The sequence below is a fragment of the Rattus norvegicus genome, chromosome X (genome assembly GCF_021556685.1).
Source record: "Rattus norvegicus strain SHRSP/BbbUtx chromosome X, alternate assembly SHRSP_T2T, whole genome shotgun sequence".
NCBI lineage: Eukaryota > Metazoa > Chordata > Mammalia > Rodentia > Muridae > Rattus > Rattus norvegicus.
In genome coordinates this window covers 58,674,631-58,697,824 of record NC_141554.1, presented here as the reverse complement: position 1 = coordinate 58,697,824, position 23,194 = coordinate 58,674,631, and the positions used below count along the sequence as shown (strand labels likewise).

The 23,194-nt window shown below is 41.8% G+C and overlaps 1 protein-coding gene and 1 pseudogene across 5 annotated transcripts; one reads left to right on the top strand and one right to left on the bottom strand.

Annotated features, from left to right (window-relative positions):
* Positions 1–1,723: 1,723 nt before the first annotated feature.
* Positions 1,724–8,694, bottom strand: Pck2-ps1 (phosphoenolpyruvate carboxykinase 2 (mitochondrial), pseudogene 1; annotated as a pseudogene).
* Positions 8,695–15,191: 6,497 nt separating this feature from the next.
* On the top strand, positions 15,192–20,836 carry Mageb2 (MAGE family member B2). Of its 5 annotated transcripts, XM_087598902.1 has the most exons (5): positions 15,192–15,319; positions 15,457–15,535; positions 15,769–15,874; positions 16,406–16,474; positions 18,834–20,823. In XM_087598902.1, exon 5 carries the CDS (start codon positions 18,895–18,897, stop codon positions 20,305–20,307), a length of 1,413 nt encoding a protein of 470 aa, XP_087455028.1. In that variant the 5' UTR covers positions 15,192–15,319; positions 15,457–15,535; positions 15,769–15,874; positions 16,406–16,474; positions 18,834–18,894; the 3' UTR covers positions 20,308–20,823. The 5 variants fall into 5 exon arrangements, with proteins under 5 accessions (XP_087455028.1, XP_087455026.1, XP_087455025.1 ...); XM_087598900.1 differs by lacking the exon at positions 15,457–15,535 and having other exon boundaries at positions 15,199–15,319; positions 15,757–15,874; XM_087598899.1 differs by lacking the exon at positions 15,457–15,535 and having other exon boundaries at positions 15,201–15,319; positions 18,834–20,836.
* The last annotated feature ends 2,358 nt before the right edge of the window (positions 20,837–23,194 follow it).

The following is a 23,194-nucleotide window of genomic DNA, read 5'->3' as shown; positions in this document are numbered from 1 at the left end:
TTGTATAGTGGTACATTTCTTATACATTAGTAACTATGTATTTGCATATCATGGTATCAGATTCTAAATTTCATAGTTTATGTTATACTTAAATTGTGGTGTTGTACATTATGTGGGGTTTTGATAAATGCATAAGTTATACTCACCTTTGAAGCACCTCTTCACTGAAAATCACTCTTGTCCTCTATGTCCATGTCACACTTCACTGACAGCTAGTTACTGCTGACATTTGACCGTCTCGACAGTTTTGCCTTAACCTGGAATCTTGAATAGAATATTTACCATGAATCCTCTCCATATAGATTTCTTTCACTAAGTATTATGTACATAAAGTTCTCTTGTATCTTTTCATGGCATAATAACTCATGCATTTTTTGAAGAAAAGTCAGTTTGTGGAGCCTTTAACATACAATATTTGTTCAAGTTATGTTCATTTGAAGTAGGAAGATCACAACTAGAGGACGGGTCTCTATTTTTTACTGGCACAATTCAAATGTACCACCAGTTATCTATCTGATCACAAACTGAGAAACATCATGATTGCTACCAGTTTGGGCAAGTACAAATAAAATTTTTCATAAATCATTTTTGTGTAGATTATTGCATCGATATTAAGGTTTTTACTTATTAGGGTAAATATCAAGTAGCATAATGACTGTACTGTATGGTAAAAGTCTGTATGATTTTGTAGGAAATGTCCAAATCGTTTTCCATACCTATTGTCTTATTTTCCATACTCACCAGGGATGGATCTAGGCTTTCATTGCACAATGTTTAGGTGCCTGCATCACTTACACTTCAGTTCACATTCTTGATTTTTGTCTCTGAGTAGTTAGCACGTCTCAAAATGAAAAGGGCCATGTCCATGTTGTGAGAAACACCACTAAACCCAAGCTGAAATCCATTGTTTCCAAGTTGTCCCCAACTCCTACTTTTTCCTACCTTTCTGTTTTGGGGGATATTTTCAGAGCAGAGCTGTTACTGGCATTTTCTAGCATCCTCAGAAACTTCTGCTTACCACCAAGATGTTCTGTCAAGAATGTTTTGGATTTGGGCTCTTCTATGTGGAGTGGTATTGCATTTTTATTTTAGTTTGCATTTGCCTAGGGCATGTGATCCCAGGACATACATATTTATAGTCTGTATCTTTTGGCATAGCATATTTTCAGATATTTTCTCCATTTTTATATTAAATTTTGTATTTATCATTGAGTTGTAGATACTCTTGAATATTTTGAAACATCCCTCTATCAGCTAGGTCTTTACCAACATTTTATTTTTCCAAGTTTGTGAGGTGTCTTTTCATTCTCTTCATGATATCTTCGCTAGGGAAGGGATGTGTTTTAATTCTATGAAGGCAAATAAATCATTCGGTTCATGGATGCCCACTGTGTTTTGCCTCTGGTCTAAAGGAAATGAGACCATTAGTCTTAATGTGCAGTCATCAGTGAACAAGAAGGACCATGGCCCTGCTGGGGCTTAGATGAGGACACTGGGTTTAGGTCTTAGGGCCTGAGGAGCTCAAGACAGGCAGGGTCTACTGAGCTATCATCACTGCATGTTCCTTGGCAGGGATGGTTGAATAATTCACCCTTGCACTTCCTTGTATGGGTCCCAGAAAGCTTCTTTTCTCTGAGAGAGAAAGTGAGAATGATATTCCTTTTATTTACTCCTTATTAGTAGTACATAGCCTTGTACATAATAAAAATTTTAACATAATATTTTATACATGTCTTAAATATGTATCAATCATATGTGTCCTGCATTCATCTGTTCTTATCTCACTCAACATCCTAATGATCGCTTTTGCCCGCAATATTTCCCTTTTTACTTTCATGTCTTCTCTTTTTAGTCTAGGACTTTTTTTTTTGATGAAAGGAAATATTTAGTGCTTGTCTTTCTGAGTTTAACGTATCTTGTAAGATTTTTATCTATCAGAGCACTTTACATGGTTTTGTTGTTGTTAGTTAGCAACAGTGAGGAATCACCCTAAAGCCCAATACACTAAGCAAACTCTCCACCACTGAAATCAGGAATTTTCTAAGGAACTTTCAAGTATGAACTTCAGAGCCAGGCATAGTAGCATACACCTGTAATCCCAGCATTTGGGAGGCTAAAGTAGGATATCTGCAAATTTGAGGCCAAATTGAGCTACCCATTGAGACTCATCTTAACTAAATAAACAACCCATAAAAAGAGGAGGACCCAAAACTGTCAAGAGTCAACATGAAAATATTGAAGTCAAACTTAAAAGAAACATCTGCACTCTTCAACAGAGACTGTGTCCTGTTGTCTCTCAAGTTAAATATAGGTACAGTATTGGGTTTTAGGTTGTGGAAAGATACATTGCTTTACTGTGTTATCAGCATACAAACTGAATAAGACAAAGAGATCAGTTGGATCCCTAGAACAATGCTTATTTACCATGAAACCTGCAGGAGAATCTTCCTAAAAGATTCCTAACTCCTGATGCAGTGGCTCACATAACCTCATTGTTTTCTATCAATGTAGTTAAATCGCATGCTCTTTTCTTTTTTTTTTCTTTTTTACTTTAAAAATATTCCATAGTTTTATGTATTCTTTGACAATTTCATATGGGTATACAGTATCTTTTGATGAGATCCACTTTCCCTCTCCAATTTCCCTAGACACTTCCCACCACATTCCCCTGTGAAGTTCACGTCTTTGTGTTTTTCTTTCTTTATAGACAGGGTCTCATTATGTATGCAGTCTTCTTGCTCTGAGATTTCTAATGATGCTAGGATTTCAAGACATGTGCCATTATGCTTAATCCTACTTTGTTTCTTGATCTGTAAAATGGTACTTTCCTAAAATGGCTTGCCATAATATGCTTAGAGCAGTGCCTAGAACACAAATGATGCTATAGAAGTGTTTGTTGTCCAGCTGGCTATGGTGTCACATGATTTTCAGAATGTAGAGAAAGGAAGGTCTGAAGTTCAAGTTTACTTTTGCCACACAGTGTGAGTTTGAAGCCAGCTAGAGGAGGAGGAGGAGGAGGAGGAGGAGGGGGGGGAGGAGGAGGAAGAGGAGGAGAAGGAGGAGGAGAAAGAAAAGAAAAGAAAAGAAAAGAAAAGAAAGAAAGAAAGAAAGAAAGAAAGAAAGATTTCAGCTGTTTTAAAACTGAATATGCTTTCATAAGTGTTTTATAACTCTTGGTTCCAGTCAGGTGGGAGGGTAACGGCACTAAGAGGAGAATCAACATGGAGACAACCTCAAAGGAGAATGAAGCTCCTGCATGTGTGCATGAAACAAATACTCCTAACCCTCTGTACTGAGCAGCATGTAATCTGTTCCCTGCTTTATTTGTTTTGATATAGGGTCTCATAAAATGGTCCTGTTAGACCTATGTACACCAGGAAGGCCAGTCTAAAACTCCCAGAGATTAGCCAGCCTCTACCTCCAGAGTGCTGGGATTAAAGTTGTGTATTGTCACTCCAGGTTATGTTTTCAAGGATAAGAAGAGTAATGCCTTCTTGCAGATGTTCCTACTCTATGGACCAGTGTTGAGACTTGTATTAGAAGAAAGCCTACAAAGAGAAATGGGAAATGAAGACAGCATCACTTATCATAGAGCATGGCAGGAAGTCCATGGCCTAGACTTCTGGCACTCACCTATTAGTTAAACTCGAGTTGCTCATATTTTCTACAATCCTGGAAGTTTCATAACTCCAGCTGAGGATGTTTTGCTCTTGCTAGTCTAGGGCCTCAGTTTTCATCCTGCACCTGTCACTCCAGGGTCCTGAGCTCCTTAGGCAGGCCCTAGTGGACCTGCTCTGTCAAGAAGCTTGGATATCAAAAATCTCCTTTACCCAGAAGACCTTGGGATGGAGAATAGTTTAATGGTGTCCATGACTCTGAGGGCACTGAGATCCAGGACTCCTTCCTTTGGTACTAGCCAAATAGGTGTCTCTTGAACACTGTCTTTTCCCTCTAATAAGTTACAAATATACACTATGTTAAGAGCATTATCCCCAAAGTCTGGTCATACGAATCTGTCCGCTTCATCTTACAGGAACCAGTTGAAAAGGAAGAACCAGCTTCCTTTGGGTCTCTCTGTGCTCAGTCAGTATTTCAGGTAGTGTCCAAAGTTTAACCAGAAAAAAGCCACATGGCAAATTGATGTCTTATTTCTGTTCAGCAGCTGCAGTGGACTTTGATGACATGGAGCTATCCACAGACATCCCATGATTCTAGTTGAAGGCATCATACACCAAGCATCATACACCTTTTGGATCTACAACCTCCAAATATGATGACATTGATAGAGACATTCTCTGAGGCTGCCCAGGCTGGGTTGACAATGGAAACCAGGATGCAAGGGTTACAGATCTCTTTGTCACCATGTTTGTAGGGCTTTCACATCCAGGAGGTTTTGGTGATAACAGGTGGAAGGGTCAATGCCTACCCAGGCCATCCCAGGCCATCACCGATCCTAACTACTTTGTTGAAAAGTTACTCTGTAGGTCTGCACCTCTACTTGTACCTGTGGCAGATTAGCATGCCTGCTACCTGACCCTATAACCCTGCCAGTCTCCCAAGGTGGCTAACCAGGCACCCAGGAGGCCTGCTCTAACCTGAATGCACAGTTCAACCTGACTCCAAGGAGGTCAGCTCCAATCCTAGACACCCAGTTCAGTTAATATCATAGATAACCAAATGGCAAAGGGCAAGTGCAAGAACATAATCAGCAGATGTTGATGCAGTTTGGCACCATAAGAACCTAGCTCTCCTACCACAGCAAGCCATGGATACCCTAAGACATCTAAACAGCAAGATTGGAGGGGACTGGGAGGGGCAACATTTGGAATGTACATAATCAATTAGTAATAAAAATGAATTTGGGAAAAATTGAACCATAAGAACTGAAGGAAAACAAGAATTACCCTGGATTATGGCCATGGCATTAAGATTACTGGTATAGAGTTAACCTCCACTGTCAAACTGCATCTAGGTGCTTTGATCTCCCAAATATTCTACTTTCCTCCTTGGCAAGGCAGGCTGCTCCATAGCCAGATTGGTCCTGACATAGGCACTGAGGAACACAGCTGCCACATAACACTTCTTTCATTCTCCTACTTCAGTTGATGTTTCCAGAGTATATTTAGTGATTGCATTTCAAGGATCCTCTTAAAGCTCCACTCACTATCACGATTGCTTCAGATGCTTCATGTCCAGGATTTGATGAATGTGTCAAGAGCCAACACGGTGAAAATGTGAGTTCCTCTAAGGCTCCAACTTTCACTGACAACTCACACAAAGGTCTTTCTAGGTAGGAAAGCAAGAATATTTATAAAGTGTCTGCCATGCAAATATAAAATAAAAATGCTAATTATAAAATCATCAGTGATAGAGAATTTCAGCAAATAAGTACCTGAACCTAAGTACCTTATAAAGAAAAGATAGGTGGTAAATATAACATTTACTCCAGCATTTTGGAAGGGTACCATGGCTAAATTACAATATGAAGAAAAAATGGAAAGGGAATTATCAAAGTAAAAAAAAAAGGCAAGAGTGTAGGTGAGGAGATTACCTCATTTTATAGTCTACTTACACAAAAGCTAATTCAAACCATGTGCATCATTTGTCCCCTGTGAAGGTAATTCACCAATGACTGAATTATTTTGTGCTGGATCTAATTTCTTAAAGGTTCCACCACCTTAAGGATGCCATATTGGGGACAAACTTTCAGTATATGAATGTTTGGTAAATATTTTTCAATCATATCTGAGTCACAGTGAACATGACTCTAAGACTCATAGTAGAACATTTGAGAACATATGACTAATATTTGGTCGTTAATAAGGAAGTCATCTCCTTCCTGAATACTTGTCACTAAACTGGACTTTATTGGTTATGAGAGTCTTATCAGTGGCTTAGGCTTTCTCAAGCATGAGGTGTGTGTGTGTGTGTGTGTGTGTGTGTGTGTGTGTGTGTGTAGGTGTGGGGGTAAGTGGCAAAGTAAAGTTCTTGCAATGCAGGCAGGGTGGCCTGTGTTTGATTCTCTGGACCCATGATTTTTAAAAAACAGATACAGTGACATGTACTTGTAATGTTAGCAGTGAGAATGCAAAGACATAAGGATCCTGCCCTAGGGCCCGTTGTCCAGCTAGGCCTGCTTATGTGGCACACCCTTCTTTCTCTCTTTTAATTGGATACTTTATTTATATCAGACAGACCAGATTCCTACATTACATAATAGTCAATCTAGGGAAGAAGAATAGATAGAATTAAGTAATCCAAAGGGCCAAGATTCCTTTTAGTATATGAGTCAATTAGCCATAAAGTGAGAAAAAGAAAGTTACGTGTCAAAAAACATTATAAGAAATAAATGAGATATCCTGTGTGTGGATATACAGTATAAATTGCAAATACTAAAACTATCATTTAGTGTAAATACTAGACTTTACAAAGTATATATAGCAAAATATTGTCATCTATTATTTCAGGGGGCTCACATAGTTTTACTCTTGTATATTTTTTTCAGTTTTAATGATAAATCCTTTCTCACAAAAATAAGATGAACAGCTCCCAGGAATCATACTTAAGGTTAACAAGTGGCCTCTACATTCATAGGGGAATATACAAATGCATGCGCAAACTCATATATACTTGCACATATATACAAACATGCACATGCACACAGAAATGAATGGATTTCTGATACTTCTGTGTGTGTTGTTTTAAATGACAACAGTGTCTCCGAGGAGGACTTTCAAGAATTCTTATAATGGAGTTCTATGATAGGAGGAAGCCAGGAATCTTTGAGGAATCCTGAAAGCTCATCATACAAGATTCAGTGGTATAAACAGCAAGAGTAGCAAGAGTTCCCAAGCAGTGAGCCTCAATTCTCTCAATCCTGTGGAATCCCTTAGCTCACACACTGAAAACAGCAAGATTAAAGTTCAAGAGGTATTGAACAAGTTCAAGAATACCATTCTCTGGTTCTATCCATCTCACAAGATGAAGAGACTTCATAAGATGATGGAAAGAAATCTGAGCCAGACATTAAGCTGAGCGTCTCACTTCTGCCAGAACCAGTGTCATTCCGCTCTAACGGCTGGGGGATCCTTCCAGTTCCCATGAAATATGGAGCAAGGTATTCAGGTTTGGAAAATGAAAGCAGCTAAGCTTGTAACTAGTGAGAGACCCAAGTGAAGCTGGTGAAAACAAAGTCTATAATGGGTTTGTGTTTGTGTGAAATATAAGTGAATCGGATATTTAGGGTTTTATCTAATGTTAAGTGCTCTTTATTTTAGTTGACAGTATATTTTCACAGTTCCAGCTTATGAATGGCACCGATAACACATTTATTAGAATCTATCATGTTGAAGAGTAAGAAATATGATATTGTATAAAACAATTCAAACATATTTAATATATGTAATCCAAAAAAGAAATGTGGTGTCAAAATAATGATTTTGTCAAAAAAAATGAAACCTGTCCTTCAATAAAGTTAAGGATAACATGAGGCATAAGTAATATAAAAATGGTAGTAAAATTATGGCTTTTTGTTTTTATTACTTTTAGTCTTTTTTTTCTATGAAACTAAGTACATGTATGTAGATTGTGTTGGCTGTTTTAGGAATGTAAGAAAAAGTAATAAATTTGACTTATTGCATATTTGAAATTTGGTGTTTCATTCATAGAACCTACATAAAAATTTGGTGTCTGGATGCCCACCTGTAATGTCAGTACTGGAGAAGTAAAGACAGTGCTCTAACACCCACTGGCCAGTGACTCACAGTGAACTCCAGGCCAGTGAAAGACCCTGTCTTAAAAAAATCAAGTTTGACAGTGACCAAAGATTGACACTTGAGGCTGACCACTGGCATCTACATACATGAAGTGTATGTGCCTTGATACATACTCACATCTGAACATGCACACACACACACACACACACACACACACACACACACACACAAAGATGTGACAGACAAAGATAGAGACACACAGAGAGTCAGACACAGAGACACAGACACACAGAGAGCCACTCAGAGAATCTATAATGAAAGGAAGGTGGTCAGATACTTTCTAAGAGAAGCTAAAGAAGAGGATAAAATATGTGGGGCTCCAAATGAGGACACCTAGTATAAACTCTTCTGAATGAAGTTATATTAACATTGAACACCTGCAAATCCCTTGGTGACAGGTAATTTTAAGTTAACTGCATGGCAGTTAGATGAGAATGTAGACAGATGTTTGGAGCTGAGATTCTAGGCACAGAACATAGAATTTCCATCTGGGGCACACAGAGAAAATGCTCTCTGTGAGGTTAGAAATTCAAAGGCTATAGGACAACACTTTTTCTTATGAACAAGAAACCCATTCCACTAAAGGGATATTTAAATTTTTATGTTTGTGTATGCACGCCTGCTTATGAGCATTTGCATGCATGCATACATGCATACACTTATGTGCCTACATGTGTACATGTGCCTGCATACTTAAACATGTATATATGCATATGCATGTGTGCGTTCATGCGTGCTGTGTGCGTGCATACACCTCCATGCACGCATACATGCATACACGCATACACATGCATGCGTGCTTACACGTGTTGTGTGCATGCATGATTGCACAGCTATGCGTGTGTGCATGCATACGGCTCCGTGCGTGCATTCGTGCATACGTGCATATGCATGTGTGCATACTTACCTGTGCGTGCATACTTACGCGGGCGTGCGTGCGTGCATACTTACACGAACATGCATGTGTGTGTACTTACGCAGACGTGCATGCGTACTTATGTGTGCGTGTGTTCGTGTGTACTTACGCGAGCGTGTGTGCATGCGTACCTACGCGTGCGAGCGTGCGTACTTATGCGTGCGTGCGTTTGTGCGTACTTACGCTTGCATGCGTGCGTGCGTACTTCCGCGTCATTGCGTGTGTGCGTACTTCCGCATCCGTGCGTGTATGCGTACTTATGCGTGTGTGCGTACTTAAACGTGCGTGCGTACTTACGCGTGCGTGAGTGCGTACTTACGCATGTGTGCGTACGTATTTACGCGTCCGTGCGTGCATGCGTACTTATGCGTGTGTGCGTGTATGCGTACTTATACGTGCGTGCGTACTTACGCGTGTGCGCGTGCGTACCTACGCGTGCGTGAGTGCGTACTTACGCATGCGTGCATACTTGCGTGTCTGTGCGTGCGTGCGTACTTACGCTTGCATGCGTGCGTGCGTACTTCCGCGTCATTGTGTGTGTGCGTACTTCCGCGTCCGTGCGTGTATGCGTATTGATGCGTGTGTGCGTACTTATACGTGCGTGCGTGCGTACTTACGCGTGCGTGCGTACTTGCGTGTCTGTGCGTGCGTGCGTACTTACGTGTCTGTGCGTGTATGCGTACTTATGCGTGTGTGCGTACTTATACGTGCGTGCGTACTTACACGTGCGTGAGTGCGTACTTACGCGTGCGTGCGTGCGTATTTACGCGTCCGTGCGTGCATGCGTACTTATGCGTGTGTGCGTTTGTGCGTACTTATGCGTGTGTGCGTACTTATACGTGCGTGCGTACTTACGCGTGCGTGAGTGCGTACTTACGTGTGCGTGCGTGCGTATTTACGCGTCCGTGCGTGCATGCGTACTTACGCGTGTGCGCGTGCGTACCTACGCGTGCGTGAGTGCGTACTTACGCGTGCGTGCGTACTTGCGTGTCTGTGCGTGTATGCGTACTTATGCATTTGTGCGTAGTTATACGTGCATGCGTACTTATGCGGGCGTGTGTGCGTGCGTACTTACGCGTCCGTACGTGCGTACCTACGCGTGCGTGAGTGCGTACTTACGCGTGCATGCGTGCGTGCATACTTGCGTGTCTGTGCGTGCGTGCGTACTTACGCTTGCATGCGTGCGTGCGTACTTCCGCGTCATTGTGTGTGTGCGTACTTCCGCGTCCGTGCGTGTATGCGTACTGATGCGTGTGTGCGTACTTATACATGCGTTTGTACTTACGCGTCTGTGCGTCCGTGCGTACTTACGCGTCAGTGAGTGTATGTGTACTTATGCGTTTGTGCGTACTTATACGTTTGTGCGTACTTATACGTGCATGTGTACTTACTCGGGCATGTGTGCGTGCGTACTTACGTCTGCGTGTGTGCGTGCGTACTTATGCGTCCGTGTGTGTATGCGTACTTATGCGTGCGTGCATACTTATAGTTACTTACAGTGTTATACTTATAGTGTTGCAAGCTTGCATACTTGCCTACGTGTACTTACGTGCTATGCATATGTCTGTGCGTGTTTACACATGCATGCATACCTGTGCATGCTTGTGTAGCATGCATGCTTGCCTGTGTGCATGTGTGTGTTTGCAGGCATGCATGAATGAGTGCATACATGCGTGCGTGTGTGCGCGTGTGTGTGTGAGTGTGTGTGTATACAAGCAAAGCAGATATGGAGTTTTTGAATAATGTTTAAATAAATGAAAATAAGAACACTTTAGGTGTACTCAAACTGTTCCGAAAGGGTTGCATGGACCCCAGGATGTCTCCCAATGTGGCCCACAATGCTAACAGATTACAACACCATATTGCAATCCCAGAAGGTTGGCTCATTGTGGTAGAAAGTCAGATTCGGTCTTTAAATATAATCCTAGAAAATTTATCTTGTAAAGACACCTTGATTGAAAATGGGATTTAATGAGGGAAATGGTTCTTAAATTTTCTTTGTAAGTAGTGTTTTGAGTTGATTTGCTGTTTCATGTCCTAGAGTATTAAAGCTTTTGTCATCTTCTAAGTTAAAAAATCATCAGTTTAGAATGATATCCTCTGTGGTTTAAACAACCATAATAATGGTAGTAATGGTAGACATGTCCTAAAATCTCAGTTCACTACAGGCACGGGACCAGGTACTTTGCATACACTAATGGAACACTACTAATCTTATAAGATAGATCATGTGACTTGATCTTGCAAATACATTGCCTGAGGTAATGTACCCAAGCTCACCCATCTGCTAAATGAATAAGTTGGGCCTAAATTCTTGGTCTCAAGAACTCTAAGAGCCCACTTCATTCCAATTTATCCCAAACTGATGTTGACCATGAACTGAACCATAATTTGCTTTCCCCTACTATCCCAAAATAGAATTCAGATGACTAAAAAGACTGTAATAAAATTTCTGAATTAGAGCACAAAATCTAATCAATAAAAATGTAAAAACCTGAGAAAAATGAATAAAAGAGAAAAAGAGATAATAAGGACTCTAAAGACCCAAGGCTCAGAATATCATCTGGCTATATCCTTCTGTGAAGAAAGGAAGTGTTTTAGAAGGATCCTTCTGGATAGCCAAAGTGCAGATGCTTCAGTTCTACTTAAAAGGGGGAACAAAAATATTCATAGGAGGAGATATGGAGACAAAGTTTGGAGCAGAGACTAAAGGAATAGCCATCCAGAACTTGCCCCACCTGGGGATTCAGCCCATATATATATATATATATATATATATATATATATATATATATATATATATATATGTATGTATGTATGTATCCACCAAACCCAAACAATATTGCTGATGCCAAGAAGTGCATGCTGACAAGAGCCTGATATAGCTGTCTCTGGAGAGGCTCTTCCAGAGCCTAACAAATGCAGAGGCAGGTGCTGACAGCCAATCATTGAACTGAGAACAGGGTCCCTAATGGAGGAATTAGAGAAAGGATTGAAGGAACTGAAGGGTCTTGCAACCCCATAAGAACAACCATTCCAACCAACCAGAGCTCCTAGGGATTAAACCACCATCCAAAGAGTACACATGGACAGACCCATGGCTCCAGCTGTGTATGTAGCAGAGGATGGCCTTGTTGGGCACCAATGGGATGAGAAACCCTTGGTCCTGCCAAGGCTGGACCCCCAGTGTAGGGAAATTCAGGGGAGGGAGGCAGGAAGGGGTGAGCGGGTAGTTGGGGGAGGGAGTACCCTCATAGAAGCAGGGGAAGGGAGATGTTATAGGGGGTTTATGAATGGGAAACCAGGAAAGGGGATAACATTTGAAATGAAAATAAAAATAATATTAAAAAAAGAATATAAACAACAACAAACACAAAAGAAGGATCCTTCTGATTGACAAAAATATTTAAATGATCAGTGGTTCTCTCATATGACAACAGTTATCTTGAGATTCCTGTCCTAAAAATATTTTATTTAGAGCCCAAGTACACAGAAAAACATGAAGAAAAAGTAAGCAAAAACATCTTATTGTATTATAAAATATCAGTTAGTACCAAAATAAAAAATAAAACCAATAGAATATAGTGTTACGAACAAGCAGTTCATCATATTGTTACAAAGATTCATTGGTAGCTGGCCAAGAATATTAGGTTAATATATTTTAACACCACTTTTCTTCCATTTCAATTCACTTTTACCAGTTTTCAGATTGTTGTCATATCAGCTTTAAGACAGGGTTTATAATTTTTTTAGAGATTTTACTTATTTTTACTTTATGTGTATGGGTATTTTGTTTGCATGTACACACACACACACACACACACACACACACACACGGAGTTTCAAGTTGTCTTGAGCTACTAGGTAGTTACTGGAGAGCAAACTAAGATCTGATGGAAGAACAAGTGGTCTTGAACATACTATTGAGCCATCTCTCTAGAACCTAAAGGTGTTTTTAATATCGGTTGGTGCTATCATTTAGAAGTTACTGGGGAAGAAAAGGATGAACTTATCAATTAAGTCACTATATGTGCTGTCTTTTATTGAAATCTCTCAATTTCACATTCCTGGGAAAGGGATTTCTTCTCTTGAAGGTTTGCAATCAGCTAACTGGTCAAGTTTTTTCAGGTATATGTAATTTCCCTCAAAGCCTTTAAACAATAGACAACTGTCAAGGTTAATGAGGATTGAGGCGACAGTCATACCACAATATATGAATCATTTAGAACCTTAAGAAAGGCGATAGTTTATAAAATGTGATAAGCTAAGGAGGTGGTCAAATTTCATTTCTCCACTGTTGGGCATTTTAACTGAGGTCACTCAGGGTCGTTTTGATTTGCATTTCCCTGATGACTAAGGATGTTGAACATTTCTTAAGTGCTTTGCTGCCATTCAATATTCCTTTGTTGAGAATTCTCTGTTTAGCTCTGTTCCCCAGTTGTTAATTAGGTTATATTGTTTTTTTTTTATCATCTTGAGTTTTGGATATTAGCCGTCGATTGGGATATAGAGCAGGTGAAGATGTTTTCCTCATATGTATCTTGACCCTATTCTTTGCCTTACAGAAGCTTTTTAGTTTCAAGAGACATCATTTATCAATTGTTGATCTTAGAGCCATTGGTGTTCTGTTCAGGAAAATTTCCCCTGTGCAAATGTTTTGAGGCTTTTCCCCACATTCTCTTCTGTTAGTTTCAATGTATCTGATTTTATATTGAGGTCCATGATCCATTTGAACTTGAGATTTGTGTAGGGTGATAAATATGGATCAATTTGCATTCTTCTACAGGCAGACTTCCCGTTAGACCAGCACCATTTGTTGAAGATGCTTTCTTTTTTTACTGTATGGTTTTGGCCCCAGTGGAGGGATGGGGGCATCAACCCACCTTTAAATATTTTTAACAAGAATTGCTCCTTTCTAAAAGAAATGCTAGGACTAAAAAAGAATGGGGCAGATATTGAAGGAAGAACCGACCACCAACTTGGAATCCATCTCATGGGTGAAAAGCAAATCCTGACACTATTAGTGATGCTAAGCTGTGCTTGTAGATAGGATCCTAGCATAGCTGTCTTTCGAGTGGCTCTACCAATAGATACCCACAGCCAATCATTGGGCTGAGGGCAGTGACCCCTATGGCAGAGTTAGGGGAAGGATAGAAGGAGCTAAGGGGGTTGGCAACCCCATAGGAAGACCAACAATGTCAACTAACTGAACTCCTGGGATCACTCAAAGACTTAGCCACCAACCAAAGGACATACACGGTCTGGTTTAAGGATTTTGGCACATATGTAACAGAGGATTGCCTTGTTTGACATCAGTGGAAGAGGCTGCACCCGATCCTGTAGAGAGTTGATGACCCAGGGAAGGTAAATACCCCGGGTAGGGGAAGTGCCATCTCAGAGGTGAAAGAGAGGAGGAATAGGGTGGAGGACTTTGGGAAGGAGGACTGGAGGGGGAGCAACATTTGGGATGTAAAAAAATAAAATAACTAGGAAAAGAAACTATCCTGTAAATAAGTATTTAAAAATGTGATAAGCATAAATGAGGACTATTAGAAAGACACATGGAACACTATAGGATCCTACGGTGCTGTGTCCTTGTTATCCATTCTTGAAGTGAACAAAAGGACTCTGAATCATCCCCTCTTTTAACTTAGAACTCTTAGGGAGAAACGATGTTAATATGAAAGGCAGAGAAGCCTCAAAACAGGGCATTTGTTTGAGTCAGCATGACTGTGAACTACATGTAGTGCGCATTCGAGAAGGGCTTCCTCAGGTAGATACTACAAAATGTTCAGTTCTGTATTCTCTAGGAAGTCCCGGGTAGAATGATACATTAAGCTGATTTCTTCCTAGAAAATTTCAGGGAAGTGAGATCACAGTGTAATGGGAGCATCCTTAAATTTTACTAAAAGAGAAATCCTGGCACCTAATAAGAATATAAAGACTTTAAGTGTTATGAGGTTGTGCTAAAAAAAATTGTGTGCGTGTGTTGGGGGGGGGGGTGAGTCACACAACAAATCTCCATCCGATTTTCGATTTCCCATTCGTAATTATTAGACTCAGGTAATCCTATGTTGGCCTGAAATATCTCCGAAAGAAAAGTAGTGATTTCTAGTAGGTAGAGCCCTAATTCAAGCAAGGAAGAATTTCGGAGAAAATCTGAAAAATCTGAATACGGGAGAGGATCTGTACAAGCCATTCTCAGGGCCTATTCACCAAGCGAAGGAGTTCCGAGTTTTTGTGCTGCTGCCATGCCCACGGGTTCCTGCAGAGGGCATTTCCTGAGAGTTGGCTCCATTGCCTATGTGGGGGCTGTGGAAGATTTATTTGGGCTTGGTCTGGATGTTGAGAGACTTGGGTGAATACATTTCAAGCTCTTTTGTTTATCGTGCGATACTCTAGGAATGCTGTTTCCAAAGCAATGTGGTCCCTGAGCACCGCACCCCTGCCGTAAGCTCTAGGAGACCCCAGGCAAACATCGCCGGATCTAGTTCTTTCTCATTTCCGTTTGGGAAGGCGAAGGCGAGGATCTCGGACAGACTGCACGAGGAGAAGCTCCTACTGCTGCTGCCGCTGCTGGAAGCATGCTGCCTGGTCTGCTGAGGGGGGATTTCTTTTAAGAATCAAGGTAAGGTCCCTGAAGCAACTAACCCATCACCTACGAGAGAGTAGAGCCCAGAAAATGTTCTTTCCTAACTCTTGTTGGTTTTTCTGTCTTCCTTTATCCCTCGCTCTTAACCGTTGTCTGGAAAACCTACTCCATAGCCTTGGTCACAGCAGTCAGCCTGGGGAGGACCTGGGCCAGAGCTGAACTGGACCGAGTGGGAGCATTTCCAGTAAGAAGGTCTCAGAGAGTAGAGAGGTCCTCAGCCCCCCACATCCCCGCGTCCCCCACCGATACCCGCAGGTCCCCCATGCCACCACACACCCACACATTTCCCTACAGCCCTCGCCCCTCCACCCCCACGTCCACACACACCCTCTCATATTCTGCTTCCCACGCCCCCACCCCCACCCCGACCCCCGTGTGCCCAGGAAAGACCGGATGGCTAAACAACTCAGCAGCTTTTCCTGTAGGCTCGAGGACCCATCTCCGCACGCAGGGTGGAAGGAGAAAACCGACTCTGTTCTCCGACTAACACACGTGTGGACCAGGGTACACAAGCCTCTTGACTCCCCCAAGGTAAATATTTAATTTTTCTAAAGAAGAAAAGCTCCGATCCCAAAGGGGGAGGGGCTGCTGAATAGGCGAGGTTTTTGTTGTTTCTTTAATAGTTTTGTTTGTTTGGGGGGTTTAAAAAGTTGTCTTATTTGTTTTTGGTTTAGTTTAGTTTAGTTTAGTAGCTCTGGCTGGCCTGGAACTTACTATGTATACCAGGATGAGCTTGAGCCCGCAGAAATCCTCCTGTGTCTGCCTCCAGAGGGCTAAGATTAAAGGCTTGAGCTGCTATGGCCAGGCAGAAGTGGTCTAAAGTGCCAGTGGGTAGGCCAATAGTCAAAATATGGAAGCACACAAAAGCTCCTGTTGCTCGGTTTGGGAATCTTCAGTAAGGTAGTCAGATGTAGTACATGCTTCCCTATAAAGATGTTGACTTGGGTTTGAAACTTGGAGACTCACTTCAGTGGAGGGGGGAATCCTGAATCATACTAGTTCTATGTAGAGCTTGAGAACTAGATTCCAACACAGGTCTAAGTGTCCCATTTCTGCTCACAGCTCATATTGGACAGCAGAGACCAGAATTCCAGAAGGTGAAGTCAAAGGAAAGTGCCTGAGTGTAGAAAGGTGAGTCTGTTAAATACTTAATTTCAAAATATTTTTGCATTTGTGTGTGTGTGCACGTGTGCGCGCGTGTGCGTGTGTGTATGCACACCTGTTGCACACTGCACATATGAGTTCCAGGAACAAAACTTAGGTTATCACGCTGAGCCATCTCACTGGCCCATTTGCAATAATTATTTTCTTTACATGTGTGTGTGTGTGTGTGTGTGTGTGTGTGTGTGTGTGTGTTTGTTTATGTGTTGGTACGTGAGTGTGGGGATGATAGGACAACTTTCAGGAGCCAGTCTGCTTTTTCTACCATGTGGGTTCCAGGGATCAACTTTGGGTTCTATTAGGCTTACCGACTGAGCCATCTCACAGGCCTGTCTCTTCTCTTCTCAGTATATAATGGAGAGAGCTTTAGTGGCTCAGCTGCGAGCTGTAGTCTTAAGGACATATTTTGCAGGTCCAGCTTTGAAAATCCAGGGTTAGCATGCTCAGGGTTAGATACCACCTAATTTTATTCAGGGAGGGTCTCAGATATTAATATTTGATTTAATTGGAGCGTACCCAGTCAGAATTATTAGGAGAACTGGTTCCTAACAAGAATTAATTTGGTATAGGTATGAAGAGGCACCTCTGCCACATAAATCCTTATGCCTACCTGTGAGTCATACACGGTGTGGATATGGTAACATAGGTCTCATTATCTTGTCTAAAGCACATAAGGATGGTGAGTGGGTGACCTCACTTTAACAGGTAGAGAATTCCCAGTTAGTTCCAGGAGCCAATGGAAAGAGTCTGACAACTGTAGGATCCACTCACCACATAGTAAGATAGCACACATTCTTTTTTCCCCTGATTAATCAGTCATCCTTGGGAGACTACAGCAAGCTGATGAGACTACACACCTGCTTAGAATTTTTTTAGAGTGTCTCAGGAACATGGAAGCCTTTATTATGAGTAGATACGCAGTAAGAAAAGACAAGGAGGAGAGTAGGGGAGGACTAAGTCAAGTATCTATCTAGTAAGAAAGTAAAATCCACAGCCCTTTGCCTTTGTATATTAGGAACCTCCAAGTAGAACTTAGGAGATATATTGCCTTCTTACATCCATCCCTGGAGAGTAAGAAAAATAAAGGCTTTTCAGTAAGGCTGGAGGAATCAGGTGCGCTGAGAAGTGAGCTTATACCTTGCTTGAATGAGAGCTAAAGAGACTCATGACCTCCTAACAGTAGGGTCCCATAGAGGATACAGATGGCTGGATACAGCTCATATTATCTTTTGTCACAGGGTTCTGAGGGAGGTAAAAATAGCGATTTAAAGGCATCAGGTCAGTAGGGGAGATTTTAGGATACTTGTGAGGAATTCAGGGTACTCAATACCCTGTATTGGAAGAGGTCTCACAGAGTCCCTCATTATGTCATCCCCACAAGCCCTCAGACACAGAAGTTCCTAGTTTCACCCCAAGACTAACAGAAAAATGGGGTTGTTAGCCTGAGGCATTAGTAAGGTTGAATTTAGGTCTTCTTAAGACTCAAATTGAAGACTTGGAGTGAAGATCATGAATGAAGCCCAAACATGATAGAGCCTTAACTTACCAGCTACATCTTTGGGCTTCTGGAAAATATGGTTATACAGAGGCACACTCATAACCCTCTGTTAGATGTCAGTGAGGTTTAAATGTAGAGAGGGGAGCCAGTCCAAGGCACTTCAGGATTTAATGTATAAATAGTAGGTAAGGACTGAAGGTACTTCTTCCTCAACCCTAGTATAAGGAAACAGTAGTCTGGTGCTGTCTTGTTGGTACTGGACCCTTGGAGCCTCAGAGCACAGTTTGTCAGCTGAGATGTCAATTTCTTTGTATCCTAAGTGAAATAAGATCCTGTGTGTGAGAGAAAGGAGGGTTCTTGATCCTAAGGTGAAGACAAAATGAGAATTCTTAGTGAGTTAAGGGGACTGGAAAGAAATAAGAGATCCCCATGGAGCTGTTAGCAATGCCTCCTTATAGGAGCAGTGGGAGGGAAATCTTCCTGCATTTTCTTTTCATGGTCACCGGGGAGTGGTAATTGAGCTTTTAGCTGTTAAGTAGCACAGGAAAGAGGTTCTAGAACCTGCCAAAAGTATCATTGAGGACTGAGAGGAAACTACCAGCCATTGCTATCACTAAGCCAGCTCTAGCTGAGCCTGGCTGGCAGCAGCCTGAACACATTATAACTTTGTTTACTGTTTGCTGAGACTAATTATGACGAGCCACATGGATTCCTAGATTAGTGTTCATATGTTGGTACAGGAACCAGTAGAGTATAGGCAGGTTGTTAAAAGCCAACGTGCTATATGATCCTCCTGAAAATACTTACAGGATCTCATTATCCTTCCTCCAGGTCACCAAAGTACTTGATTTCCAGGTCACAGTCCTATCTGCTGTTTCTAAACACAGACATCATGCCCAGGGGACATAAGAGTAAGGCTCGTGCTCGTGAGAAGCGCCGCCAAGTCCAAGATGAGGCCCAGGGGCTCAAGAATGCTCAAGCCAAGGCAGCAGAGAAAGGAGAGTCGTCCTCCTGCTCTGATCATGATTCTGGAGATGCTGTTGCAAGCACCTCTACTGCTGGCTTCCCTCAGAGCAAGGCACTTACCACCTCTACTGCTGGCTTCCCTCAGAAGTCTAAATCTCAGGGTCAGGCACCCACCACTACTGTTAGGAAAGTTGGTCCCTACAGAAGATCTCGTAAAAGTACCAAAGGCCCAAGGGAGGAAAGCACTAGTTGTACTAGGGTCCCAAGCTTCATTGAGAACCCACAGAATGATCTTTTAACAAGGAAAACAGGTATCCTCATGCAGTACCTGCTCTGTAAGTACAAAATGAAACAGCCAGCCAATAAGGGAGAAATGCTGAAAGTTATCAACAAAAGGTTCAAGGAGCAGTTGCCTGACATCCTCAAGAAAGCCTCTGAGCGCATTCAGCTAGTTTTTGGTCTTGAGGTGAAGGAAATTAAGCCCAATGGTGGCTACTACACCCTTGTCAGTAAGTTAGATCCCAATGTGGGTGGTACTCTGACCACTAGCCTGCCATTTCCCCAGAATGGGCTTTTAATGCCTCTGCTGGGTGTGATCTTCTTAAATGGCAATCGTGCTTCTGAGGCAGATATCTGGGAATTCCTGAATATTTTGGGAATTCATGATGGAAAGGTGCACATAATCTTTGGGGAGCCCCGGAAGCTCATTACCAGAGATTTGGTTAAGGAGAAGTATTTGGTATACCAAAAGGAGGCCAATAGTAATCCTCCATCCTTTGAGTTCCTTTGGGGTCCCCGAGCCTATGCTGAAACTACCAAGATGAAAGTCCTGGAGTTTTTAGCCAAGGTCAATGAGACCGTTCCTCAGGCCTTCCCAACTCATTATCAAGAGGCTTTGAGAGATCAGGAAGAGAGAGCCCAAGCTGAAGCTGTAGGCAGTCCTGGCACTAGTGCCAAAGATGAGGCTGAGTCTAAAGTCAGGCCTGTTAATTCCTCTTGCAAAGATGATGCTGAGTCTAAAGTCAGGCCTGTTAATTCCTCTTGCAAAGATGATGCTGAGTCTAAAGTCAGGCCTGTTAATTCCTCTTGCAAAGATGAGGCTCAGTCTAAAGTCAGGCCTGTTAATTCCTCTTGCAAAGATGAGGCTCAGTCTAAAGTCAGGCCTGTCGACTCCTCTCACAAAGGTGAGGCTCAGTCTAAAGTCAAACTTGTTGACTCCTCTTCCAAAGATAAAGCAAAGTCTAAAGCCAAACATGTTGATGCCTCTTCCAAAGATAAAGCAAAGTCTAAAGCCAAACACGTTGATGCCTCTTGCAAAGATAAGGCAAAGTCTAAATAAAGTCTTACCTGCCGAACTCCTCTTATTCCTAGAGAGATTAGAGGCAGATACATCTTTAGGTTTGGAACAGGGTTTTCCACCTTAAAAGTAGTGAGAGGCTGATAGTTCATAATACAAGTTCATAATAAACATCTTACTATACTTTCGTTATACCTTAGTATTTTTAAGTATTTCTCTTTTTTGGAATCCTTATATAGGTTCAGAACTCATAGGTATAATTGCCTATATCATATTATTTGTTGCTGTAAGATTTTAAGTATAAGAATTTTGATATTCTCTTTTACATTGTAAAAACCCTCACATCTTTTAAGTTGATGACTAAGCACCTATTACTCTGTAATGGAGTTTTTCTTTGAAACATGTGAGAGGGTAATTTGTTCTTAAAATAGAGGAAAACAAAGCAAAATGTGTAAACTGCCATTTTCCCTTATTCACTTTTGTTTATATTTCACTGTTTGGTAAAGTTTGAAGAAGTCTACTCTGTTGTTAGCTGAATAAAAATGCAAAAAAATTTTATTCTTTGCTCACTATATCATTTGTTCTCATTAACTGGTTATCTGCTCTTGGAAAAGTCTGATAATAGTGACAAGTTCAAGAGACCCGTTCTCCTATCCATAGGTTTTAGAGTCTAAGAGAAATCATACAAAATGGTGTAGGACACTCACATAGAACAAAGACAGGACAGTGGGACAGTCAAGATGAGAGGTGGTAAAGTGTCTTTTAAATTCTCAAGGTAAGGTACTTTGGGGTTTGGGACATTACAGGTTATTTCTTTAAAGCTCATTTTTTTAATTCTGATTTTTATTCTTATATAATACATCCTGCTTGCAGATTCCACTCCATTCCTTCCTTCCAGCCCCCTCCAACCTTCCCTCTGCCTCATATCCACTGCTCCTTCATTTCCCTTCAGAAAAGAACAGGCCACACAGAGATATCCCAGTAAGGCCTAACAAGATATAAAAGGACTAAGCACAAACCCTTATACCAAGGCTGGACACAACAAACTCAGTAGGAGGAGTTAAAAACAGGTCTTACCAGCGGCAAAGGAGTCAGAGATACTCCCACTCCCATTGTTAGAGGTCCAACAAAATAACCAATCTAAACATGGGGTTTTTAGCTTGTATGTACGTAGAGGGCCTAGCACAGGCCCATGCAGGCTCCAAGGTTCTCCCCCCACCCCAGTCTCTTAAGTCCCTGTGAGCCCTGCTTAATTGATTTTATGAGCCATGTTTTCTTGGTGTCCTTGAACCCCTGGCTCCTACAATCCTTCTTCCCCTGTTCCCTCTGTGTTCCCTGATCTCCACCTAATGTTTGGCTGCAGATCTTTTATCTGTTCCTATCAACTTCCAGAGGAAGCCTCTCGTATGACTATGCTAGGCTCTGGTCAGTATAATAGAATATCATTTGACTTTTTTTTCTTTGTCAGCTGTGTTTGGTTCTACCCTAGGTCTCTGAGCTTCTGGCTCCTGGTTATCCAGACAGTGTCAGACCTGGGCTCCCTCTCCACTTGGGTCTCAATATGACCAATCAGACAAGCTCTGAGCCAGAGCCATTTTCCCAGCACATCTTAAAACAAGCAAGGCAGGTTGTGGGCTCAAGGTTTCATGGATGAGTTGGTGTCCCAGTCTCAACACTGGGAGCCTAACCTGGTTACAGAATATGGCCAGTTCAGGCTCTATATCATCCATTACTACGAGTTCTAAGATTAACTTCCTAGGCTCCGAGAAGTTTGCACTTGCATTGGGAATGGTTACCACATCACTCCCTAAATGTCCAACTATTCCAGTAGTCTCCCTTTACCATCTCTGTTCATCCCTCCTCTCTCCAATCACGGGTCCCTCCTGATTTCTTTTCCCGGCTCAGTCCACCTGCAAAATATATTCCTGCTTCCCAGGGAGATCCCGGGTATCCCCACTAGGAGTAATTTTATTTATTTTGTAATTTATTTTTTAAAAAAAAATTGATTCTTTGTGAGTTTCATGTCGTGCATCCAAATCCCACAATCTTTTGTATCTGCCTTCTGCCCTTACAGAAAAAAAAATAGAAATAAAGCATAGAAAACATCTTGTTGTGGAAACTGTAGTGTGTCACAGTGTGTCCCATAGGATACACTTTTGTCCACACATATTTACTTGCAAACATTTATTACAATGAGTCATTGGTCTGGTTTGAGATCTCTGGCTACACCATCAAAACTGGATCTTCACCAGGACCCCTCTCAGTTATCACATGGATGTCCTATAGGACGGGCCCTTCACTCACTCCAGCAGTTCATAGATGAGGTAGGTGTTGAGGTGGGCCAAGTTAAAGCCCTGGATCTGAGCCTGAGTGGCAACTGAGTTGGTCAGCTCTCCTGCACCCGCACTACTAGGGTGAGCTCTTGCACTAATCAGGCAGGCTCACTCAATGCTGCAGCTGGCAGGGGACAGGGTCAGCTCTTCTATCCTCAGGGGCCAGCTCACCCACATCTACACCACCAGAGCCAGCCCTACTGTGCCACCCAATCGAGGTATGGTACTTATAGAGGTTATTTTAAATAAGCTCTAGTTTACATAGTGCTAGCATAATCAGGAGCAGGTGCCAGATTCTCCTGACCTTAGGCTCGCTCGTAGTTGAAAACTAAACCTTAAATTACAAGCTGTCCTTGATTGGTAAAATTACAAAGCAGAGAGATTCTCTGCATGGAGTAGGAGTAAAAGTTCTGCTTTCCTGTCTTAGCCTAGTCTACCATAGTTTATAAGTTAGTATTTTATGCGTATTTTCAGAGTTTGGAGAAATAGTAACTGAGGATAAATTCTTGAGGAAAAGTACTAGTTGGCTACAGGGTTGGCAGTCCTTAACCTGAGTTGAGGGAGCCACCCATACCATATTCCATTAATTAATTTAA